Genomic DNA, 10,770 nt, shown 5'->3' with positions numbered 1-10,770 from the left:
TAAAATAATAAAAAATTACCAAGTTTTTAAATTTGCATTACGTTATAAGTATTAGGACAGCATATATATATATATATATATATATATATATATATTTATTATAGAAACAAAAACTAATTATGCTGAAATAATGATGTGAATACATTGATAGTAGGGCTGTCACTGTAACATTAATTCAGCGTGATTAAGAAGAAAATAAGGCAAAATGATTAACAATTATGAAAAACAAAACAGTACTTGCAATGTCAGACTGCAGAAATATCAAACTCGTGTATGATAGGAAAGATTCTGAAGCCGCACCTCAAGACTAAGACACAGGCCGCGACTAGTGTGTAAGCCAGCAGAGTGCCAATGGACATGAGATCAACCAGATCTTTCAGATCAAACAGGAAAGCCATCAGCGCTGTGGAGAGAAGAAGAGTGTTACTGCAGGACAATGGTTCAGCTCTATTAATAGTAATAAGTATAACAAGTTCACGAATACTAATTTGGATGTGTTAATATTGTCATCAGAATAAATATCATTACACTACCATTCAAACATTTGGGGTGGGTAAGATTTTTTATGTTTTTGAAAAAAAAATTCTCTTATCTCTCACCAAAGCTGTATTTTATTAAACATACAATACAAACAGTAATATTGTTAAATGTTATTACTGAATTTAAAACAGTCATTACCTCAGTCGTCCATTTCACATGATCTTTCAGAAATCATTCTAACATGCTGATTTGCTGAAATTTTACATTTCATCTTATGTCTTTACTGTCACATTTGATAAATTTAATGCATCCTTGCGGAATAAAACTATTAATTTCTTAAAAAAAAAAAAATCTTACTGACCCCAAATTTTTCAACAGTAGTGTTGTTGTAGTGTTAACATTAATAGTGAATTGTAACCATATACTAGTGGCATATAAAATTTAATAACCACCAACAAGTCGTCAGTAAAAATAGACAATCTGTTAAAACCTGTCAAAACATTAAGAAATGGTTAATGATGTGCCATATTTAAAGAGAAAATGACCACTCATTTAGATTCTGTGCGGCCCGTGTAATGACATCTGACATTGCATATCCTCTCTCAGCATTGCCACATATCCTGTTAACAGTTGGTCCCCTACTTATAAAAAGACATCTTGCAATAGCAGTAATACAGAAATATAAGTCTTATTAACAATGACTGCGTTTGCATTTAATGCATAACATGCAATTAAAAGGTTGTAGGTGATGTAAAGTACATTTAAAACATGGTTTCTAAATATATTACATTATGAATTACACTGACGTGCTTTTTGGACAAAGGTTTGATCATAAAACTTACAGAAAAAGTGACATGAATGCTGCTAGAAGCTAAGGGTTAATCCGTTTCTCCTCTACGCTTCCCAGACAGAAGCCCAGCCACCATGGTGGCGATGATGGGCGTCTTCCTCTCACTGACACGAGACAGGAAGGTGAAGATCAGACCGCTATTTGCCATGACAAAGATAATGCGTGGCAGTGGGAACATGGAGCCCAGCAGACTACACAAGCAGGGGAGGGAGGATCAGTGGATATATGATCTAAATCCGAACGTTCAGACAATCGCAGATGCCTCTAGCCTCAACACTAAAGCTGAATGTAAAGGAGAGCAAAAGCTCAATATACCCCTTATAGTTCAGCTCCTCAATTTAAGTGCAACAATTTATGTTTACACTTTTTGTATTCATTAACGTGACCAAACTGTACGTCTGTGTTGTTTTGTATCGTCTACTTACAAGTTTACTGTCAATGCTGCAATTCTTTGAACATAAAGGCTTATATAAAGCCTCCTGTTAGCACAGAAAATGCAGCTCTGCAGGGGTTATGGGTCATTTTTTGGCATTGCTGCAGTTTGAGAGGTTGTTGCCCGGATCTCTGTGAGATCGTAAAGGAGCGAGTCTGTTAGTAGTTTGAATCAGAGTCCTCACCTGCCACTATGCCTGAGGTTACAGTGGCTATTATGGGCGTTTTGGATTTTTCATTGATGCTGGCTAAGAACTTGAAGAGCAGCCCGTCTTCAGCCATGGCCCATATTACGCGGGGCATTGGGAACATGGAGCCCAACAGACTAGTTCAGAGGAGAGAAACAGATTCACACCATGCAGTGCAGTTAGCTTGTGCATTTAACATCTACTGAAGCTAATTAGCTTTATCAGGAGAAAAAAAAAAAACACGTCTGCCTTTAAAGTGTCATGAAAAAGCAAACCATATCTTTTTTAGATTCTACAAATATTCACACACTATTCAAAAGTTTGAGGTATATTGTTTTAAGAAATTAATTCTTTTATTTAACAAGGATGAAAGTAAAGACATTAATAATGTTTCAAAAGATTTCTATTTCAAATAAATGCTGTTCTTTCAAAAACAAAATCTTACTGACCCCAAACTTTTGAAAAATAGTGCTTGAATATGTTTGAACAGGATACAGGACAATTTACACCTGAATGGTGACACTACAACTGAACAGAGCGAAGAGTTTAAACAGCATGTAACCACGTCTGGGCTAAGCCCCGCCCACTTCACTCCATGAATTTAGTCATTCTATCACTTACTATTTCTATAGACATTCATTACAGCTTGTGAGACATCACTGAAATATTTGTGCAACATTTTTGATTGTATGGAAAATTGTAAAAGTTTTTCATGACACTTTAAAACATATGAAACAATAAGTAAATCATATTAAAATAAAACAGATTACTTCAGAACACTGCAACTGAATTAACTTAGTAGTAATTCATTTATTAAAGGGTTACTCCACCCCAAAATGAAAATTTTGTTATGAATCCAAACCCGTAAAAGCTTTATTCGTCTTCGGATCACAATTTAAGATATTTTGGATGAAAACCAGGAGGCTTGTGGCTGTCCTATTGACTGCCAAGTAAATTGCACTGTCAATGCCCAGAAAAGTATGAAAGACATCGTCAAAATAGTCCATCTGCCATCAGCGGTTCAATCTGAATTTTATGAAGCGACGAGAATACTTTTTGTATGCAAAGAAAACAAAAATAATGACTTTATTCAACAATTCGTCATTTTGGAGGGTATCCACTGGATGTAAACTGCGTATACTGTTCTACTTGTCTGTGTCAGCCGCACCACACGGATACGTTTTCTACGTTTATCAACGCTTTGATATGAACGAAAACAGTGTATCCGTGTGGTGCGGCTGACACAGAACAGTATACGCAGTTTACGTTCAGTGGATACTCTCCAAAATGGCGCTACGGTGACGCGGAGGAGACGAATTGTTGAATAAATTCGTTATTTTTGTTTTCTTTGCGTACAAAAAGTATTCTCGTCGCTTCATGAAATTCAGATTGAACCACTGATGGCAGATGGACTATTTTGACGATGTCTTTCATACTTTTCTGGGCCTTGACAGTGTTATTTACTTGGCAGTCAATGGGACAGTCACAAGCCTCCTGGTTTTCATCCAAAATATTTTAAATTGTGTTCCAAAGACGAACAAAGCTTTTATGGGTTTGGAACGACATGGAGTTAAGTGATTCATAACAAAATTTTAATTTTGGGGTGGAGTAACCCTTTAAGTTCCACACATCTTTATGCCTCATAGTTCAGGTATTAAAAGGGTCATATCATGGAGAGCAAATTAAAAAAATAAAATAAAATCAACTTAAAAAACACCTTATTGAATAATTTCAATAAGCATTTTGTGCATGTGTATTTGTAGACATTTCCATTTCTAATGGAGTTTTCTGAAGGAGTTTGGAGCCAATAATAGCACATGACATACTGCAGCTTTAAAACAAGCAATGCTATGCAAACCCACACACCCCACAACTGACATGACTTAGATAGCACCTGTGTAGTTCTTACCTGGTGGACAAAGCACAGAGGGAACCAACAGCTACTGCGTATGTCGCCCCTTCCCAGCCCACATATTTGAAGGCCCCGGGCAGAGGGCTGTTCTGTTCCAGCATGTAGTACGGCATCATCATCGTGAGGGCGGCCGATACGCCAAAATAGGCGACGAAACAGATGAGAAGAGATGCTACAATGCCAATAGGCATCGCCCTCTGAGGATTCTTCACCTCCTCACCTAAAGCACGGAGAATGAGAGAAGGCCTTTATTTACACAGGAAGTATTTGACTTATAAATGTTTTCAAATTACCACATACATATGAAATCTGACTTATATGTGATCATTATATGTTATTGTTGTTTCGGAATGCATCTCAGTTAGATAAGACTCAGAACAGACTCAAATCAAAATTTTGTTGTCATAGAAAATGAAGAACTCACCTGTTGTGGCGATACAATCAAACCCAACGAAAGCGTAGAAACAGGTGGCAGCACCAGACAAAACACCAGAGAAACCGAACGGCATGAAGCCACCAACACCCAAACTCTCTTCAGATGGCAACAGCTCTGACATACTGGAAATACAAACAAGTACTAAGCTATAGTATGTCCCTCAGACAAAGGCGACAATATAAACCATTTCTAGGAGCATTAAAATTGTCCTTTTTCACATTATGATTTAGATTATCATTAGATTAGATTCAACTTTGTCACTGTGCAGCATTGTACAAGTACAGAGCCAATGAAATGCAGTTAGCATCTAGCCAGAAGTGCAGATAGCAATATGTACATAAATAAATATAAATATATACATGTATATACAATAAGTTTTTTATGGAGTGCACAGTTTGAAGTACAGAAGCAGAGAGCAGCTCGAAGCAAGTGGTTGTAAATACAAGGTGCAAAAGAGGAGGTATAAACAGATGCATCATACAGACTAAGCATAGAAATACTGAATATGTATATATGATATACATATATGTATGGTATACAACGCAAGGTTATTGTACAGTCTTTGTTTCCCTTGTAAAAGCTCAGTTGATTTTCATTACTGTAGTAGTATAATTTAAAAAATGTAAATTACTGTAAAACAGCATTTTTTTAAATGACATGCAAAAATTAAAGGCAGTACAACAAATGCTACAATTTAAATAATCAAATTTATTTTCACAGTAACAGTAATATTAATAAGGGACATTTTTGGTTACTTTATATGCAATGAAAAAATGTCTCAAAAACAGGCTTCATTTTCTTTTAAGTTCTGCTTTCTAAATGCATATTATTGATCTTACTGTAAATGGTTCATTCATGCAAATATTTTCTGACCTTATAATGTTTAATCCTGTCATATTTCAATCTTCTGGTGAAAACGACAGACTTCTTTCTGGTGAAGCAATTACTACTGTTTTGAATTAGCTTTCATTTGTATATTTTCAGTTTTTAATACTTCTTTAGCTTTAACCAAAATCACTAAAACTGAAATAAAAACAAATTAGTTACCTAATATTTTCAGCTTTACTTCATTGAACACAAATTATTATTATTATTTTTTTACTTTAGTTTACAATAACAACACTTTGTCCACATCTCAAAATCCAAGTGCCTGCCCTTAATGTTTTCTTTTATGATAATTCATTACATTCAGATGAATGTCAAAATATGGAAGAAAAGATCTGTTGCTACATAATTGTGACTTTCAGTAAAACATACTTCCCTTGCTTCCTTTTGACTTATTTTTGATCAATAATAAAATCTACATTTCACAAAATATACTGTGCTTCTATCAAAGGGGGAAAAAAAAACAAAAACAAGGTTCTTTACTTCTCAAAGTATGTGTGGTTGAGGATTTCCTTAGGATCCAAGTTCCAGTTTTTGAGGGTTCCTTTGATCAGGCCCGACACCACCACAAACATCAGCACCAGAACATTGATGCAGGTGAACACTTTATTGACCATAGCGGACTCCTTTACCCCAAACGCCAACAAAGCTGCAGAACAAACACACACAACATTTCTATGTGTTGCATTCCTGAACATACACAACCTGAGGTATATTTGTGTAATCTGACTCTCAGTGGCTTACCTGTCAGTATGAGGATGATGAGCACAGCAAACATGTCGGGATACTCTGCTAACACTCCAGGGGCCTTTATCCTCATGTGTAACTTGCAGAAATTCTCTATATGTTTCCCAATGAGCTCATCAAAGGTCGCACTCCAGGCCCGAGCAACACTGGATGTTCCTGAGAGAGGGAACATTGTAAGTGTGGTCAGGCAATATGGGTTATAACTACTGGTTGATCATCGATATTTGGCATTTATTTTTGTTAGGCCCAATATGCTACTACTTTATTGAACTACTGTTGTTTAAAACCAAGGTCACATTTGTAATCGTGCTGATAGTCGGGAAAACATCACTCTTGGTCGTGTGATGTTGCTTACCTATATTATATATTACATAGAATTCAATTTTTTTTACCGCAGTATGTTTGTTCATGTCTGATTCTTTGTGTGTGCTGTTGCGCTTATTAGTTTTGATTTCTCTGTGAGTAAGACAGGCTGCGTGAGCCTCAACTGACGTGACCTTGATACTGTCAAAACATTATCCGTTATCAGTCACCGTTTACACTGAAAGTTATAACATCAGAATCATTCTCACCAAAGTTTCGGTGCTGCCCTAGTTATTGTTTGTTATTGATGTTTTAATCATGTTACTTGTCCGGTCGGGCTAAGATATTGCCATCGGCCATCAAAAAATCCTGGACTACTTGAATCATTCTCACCTATGATATAAGACAAGATGAGGTTCCAGCCGGTTATGAAGGCCCACAGCTCGCCCACCGTCACATAGCTGTACAGATACGCGGAGCCCGTCCTGGGAACACGCGCTCCGAACTCAGCGTAACACAGTCCGGCCATGACTGAGGCTAATGCTGCAATCAGAAAGGATAGGACGATAGCCGGACCAGCGTTTTCCCGTGCCACGGCCCCAGCCAGCACATAGACGCCAGCGCCCAATGTGCTGCCCACTCCCAGGGCCACCAGGTCAAAGGTGTTGAGGCATCGGGAAAGCCGAGACTCTTCTGTGCTGCAGTCGACCACCTTCACTCGCAGAAGCTGCTTTCCAAAGTATTTTAGGTTGGCAAGGACCATGTTGATTTCTTTAAGCACTCACACACACTCACACACATGCATGCACACACACACGCACAAACACACACAAACTCTTCACTGTAGGGCCAATGATCTGGAAAAACAAAAGAAAGAGCAAGAGTGATAACTATTCTGATAAACAGTCCATTAAAGTTTGCTTCAAGTCAAGGTTATTAACACAATTATTTTTAGTTTTAACAAGTTGCCATTTTTACATTTACTTTGCATTCTATTTTAGTTTTATTTTAAAGACATTTCTATTTAATTTGATATATTTTAGGTTTTGTAATCATACTTTAGCAAATTATACTTTTTTTGGTAACAATTATTTAACTAATTAATTATTTAAGAGTAATGACTAATCAATAGTCAATGTTAAAATGCTCTACTATTTTTTATAAAAAATAAAAATAAAAAACAGAAAATTATATTTAATATTAATATTAAATGCTACAAGTGAATGTAGGCATCACAACATAAAACAGTATGAAAAATCTATACTAGTTTTACACATTTGATAAAGTTTACTTTTAACAGTTTTTGCATTTACATTTATTATTAGTTTTTTTTTTACAGATTAATTTAAATGAGCATAGATAACAGCAAAGGTGATCTAAAAGGAAAAAACTAAACAAAAAGCGTATTATCTTCGAAACATTATTATAATACAATATTATGTTTTATATTAAAATATTATACAAGTGCTTTTCCCAGCAGACAATCAGCGCACTTGTGGTTAGCTTAAATACAAAGTCACGCAAAGTCCCTGACTTGCATTATTGTGTTTACATGCGCAATCTTGCAATGTGTACGATAAAGTTATGTTAAAATGTTAAACCTATGTTAAAACGCCTTCAACAGTGTTCGAAAATTCAATTTCTCTTTGAATGCACACACTGTTGTTCATATTCTGTCATGTTATTCAATAGGTCTCAATCATGACACATGCATATAACCAGTGCTGGGTAGTAACTAGGGCTGTGTATTGCCAACAAAGACACAATACGTACCCAATACAGAGGCCACGATACAATATGGGACTGCACTAATTTTCACCTCAGCAGAATTGAGTAAAATAGCTGTTTATTAAATACTGCATACTATAGGGCCATTGCTAACTATAGGCAGAGCAGGCAGTTGACCTCTGCATTATGAACGGCCTCCATAACTGTACCACAGTACAACAATAGGTAATGGCATAGGTTTCATGTTAACATTGGGTACTCGTAGGGCTGGACAATAATTCAATATCAATATGTATCGCGATATAATTTTTTTCAATAACAGTGATATGATTTTTAAACACATTTCCGATATTTCGATATACATTACCAGTGTTTCCCATACATTGATTTATTTGTGGCGTTTGACTTCGTTGAATAAACATGAGCTCTGCACAAAATCAAAACACGGCGCGGGTGTTTTATAAGAATGAATCTCTGAAGGGAACCGACTGTCTTTAGAAAAGTTTCGATGGCATTTTTATTTTATTGGATAAGGAAGAGTTCATGAGCAGAGCTGATTTGATTACAGCCGTTACTGGGGAAACCGCTAGTTCTACCGCTCTCAAAGCGCCTCCTTCCTGTGATCAAAGCTGAATTTTCAGCATCATTACTCCAGTCTTCAGTGTCACAGTGATCCAGAAATCATTCTAATATGCCGATTTGCTGATTATGAATATTTAAAACAGTTGAGTACATTTTTTTTCAGGATTCTTTGATGAATAGAAAGATCCAAAGATCAGCATTTATCTGAAATAAAAAGCTTTTATAACATTATACAATGTTCCATTCAAAAGCTTGAAGTCAGTATGATTTTTTTTTTTTTGGAAATAAATTATAGAAATTAATACTTTAACTTAGTAAGGATTCTTCAAATTGATCAAAAGTGATGATTGTTTTCAACATAATAATAAATGATTTTTGAGCAGCAAATCAGAATAGTATGAAGGATCATGTGACTGGAGTAATGATGCTAAACATATAGCTTTGAAATCACAGGAATAAATTACATTTTAAAATCTATTCAAATAGAAAGCAATTTTAAATAGTAAAAATATTTCAACATTTTACTGTTTTTGCTGTATTTTGGATCAAATAAATGCAGGCGTGGTGAGCAGAAGAGAATTCTTTAAAAACATTAAAAATCTTACTGATCAAAAACTTTTGATTGGTAGTGTATGTCAGCCTATAGTTTGAAGTTAAAGATATTAATATTAATTAGGAGAGTCTGAGATTATTATTTGACAGTGATTTCGCATTTCTTGTTTGTATGAAGGCTAAATACAAATAAAAGCTGAACTAAAAGGTGAACATTCATTTATCTGTGATGTTTTTTTTTTTTTTTTTCAAAAATATTATATGGTTTTATATGCGGTGTCATAGACTTGGCAAATTCATTTTTCATAAGTTTGTATGCACAGACATCTGTTGTGGGCGTTCTTGGCAGTTTTTACGAGGCTTTTTTTAATAGTGTTCATATCGATATCGGAATTATATCGTATCGACCGAAATTAAGAAATATATCGTGATATAAATTTTGGTCATATCGTCCAGCCCTAGGTACTCATACTCCCCACCAGGTACAATATTCTGATTGTTTGCATCTTATTTTTAAGTCCATAAATAATAATGTACTCGTTCTAATATATATTGTAATATACTCATTCTATTATATTAATAAAATCACCTTACATTGCTGGTAGGTTATCCTTGCACAAATTATCACACTCTCTACGTTTAAAAAAGTAACAAAAATTAGAAACGTTCTTAAGTCTTCACTGTAGCTCACACGCACACATTAGTCACTCAAACAGATCACACTGCGCGCACACACAGATATCCAGGCAGCAACACAGAAACTTTAGCGCTGCCCTGCAATTTCATCAATAAAAGAGCTTCGCCGCTGAAGAGCTACATTATCTTTCTCAGCAAAGAGTTGGTAACATCGTTTCTGAAGCAATTAAAGCCACCGCTTCACTGTTAGACAAACCCGGCAAAAACAGAGGCAATACTTAAATACACTGTCTCTCTCTCTCTCTCTCTCGTAAATTAACACTTGATGAATTACACTTTTATGAGAATAGAATATCGAAGTGGAGATCGATAAACTGCAAGCTTACCGTTTTTTTCAGAAAGCCAGCGCTTTTATCCACAGCGGAGAGCGCATGCACATGGTTGCCAGGTTGACAAAAATAAGTAACATTTATCAGATAATTCCGTATTGCGCAAGTGTGAAGCTCTGTGTCGGGGATTACGTCTCTTTATATCAGGCAACCCGGTTGGGTTCCTCTGCGGCCAGATTAAACCTTATACTCTATTCATTATTTTTTTTAGAAACCTTGCACTTTTCAATTCCGTTTTTAAACGCTGTACTTGTATTCAAATAAAGCGCGGTCCAACTGCTGCACACGTGCTGCGATATCGATACTGAAACAACTTTATCGATACCCCTATTGCCAAATAGCTGTGACGATACATCGTAGTATCGAACACAGCCCTAGAGTAACAGAGTACAAATAATCTGAATCACGTCAAAAATTAAAGTGTTAGTTCACCCAAAAATGAAAATTCTGTCATTAATTACTCACCCTCTTGTTGTTCGTCACTTTTGACGCGCATTAATATAAAAATAACGACTTTATCACATTTTCGTCTCTACTGCGTCACTTTGGACGCGCGTTCACGACAGTACCATGCTGGCGCCGCCACACGCTCGCGTCATGGTACTGTCGTGAACGCGCGTCCAAAGTGACGCAGTAGAGACGAAAATGTG

The 10,770-nt window shown here is 35.9% G+C and overlaps 1 protein-coding gene across 1 annotated transcript in view; it reads right to left on the bottom strand.

Annotated features, from left to right (window-relative positions):
- LOC107699183 (high affinity cationic amino acid transporter 1-like) overlaps positions 1 to 10,770 on the bottom strand; it is a 29,385-nt gene that overhangs the window by 3,663 nt on the left and 14,952 nt on the right. The window contains exons 2-8 of the mRNA XM_016500376.1: positions 6,627 to 7,090; positions 5,928 to 6,086; positions 5,667 to 5,832; positions 4,287 to 4,420; positions 3,860 to 4,082; positions 1,948 to 2,087; positions 301 to 403 (exon numbers count right to left, since the gene is read on the bottom strand). Of these exons, the coding sequence (XP_016355862.1) occupies positions 301 to 403; positions 1,948 to 2,087; positions 3,860 to 4,082; positions 4,287 to 4,420; positions 5,667 to 5,832; positions 5,928 to 6,086; positions 6,627 to 6,996 (1,295 nt within the window). The 5' untranslated portion in view covers positions 6,997 to 7,090. The remainder of the gene's footprint in view (positions 1 to 300; positions 404 to 1,947; positions 2,088 to 3,859; positions 4,083 to 4,286; positions 4,421 to 5,666; positions 5,833 to 5,927; positions 6,087 to 6,626; positions 7,091 to 10,770) is intronic.

The sequence above is a fragment of the Sinocyclocheilus anshuiensis genome, unplaced genomic scaffold (genome assembly GCF_001515605.1).
Source record: "Sinocyclocheilus anshuiensis isolate Anshui unplaced genomic scaffold, SAMN03320099.WGS_v1.1 scaffold374, whole genome shotgun sequence".
NCBI lineage: Eukaryota > Metazoa > Chordata > Actinopteri > Cypriniformes > Cyprinidae > Sinocyclocheilus > Sinocyclocheilus anshuiensis.
This window is presented reverse-complemented; position numbering and strand designations above follow the sequence as displayed.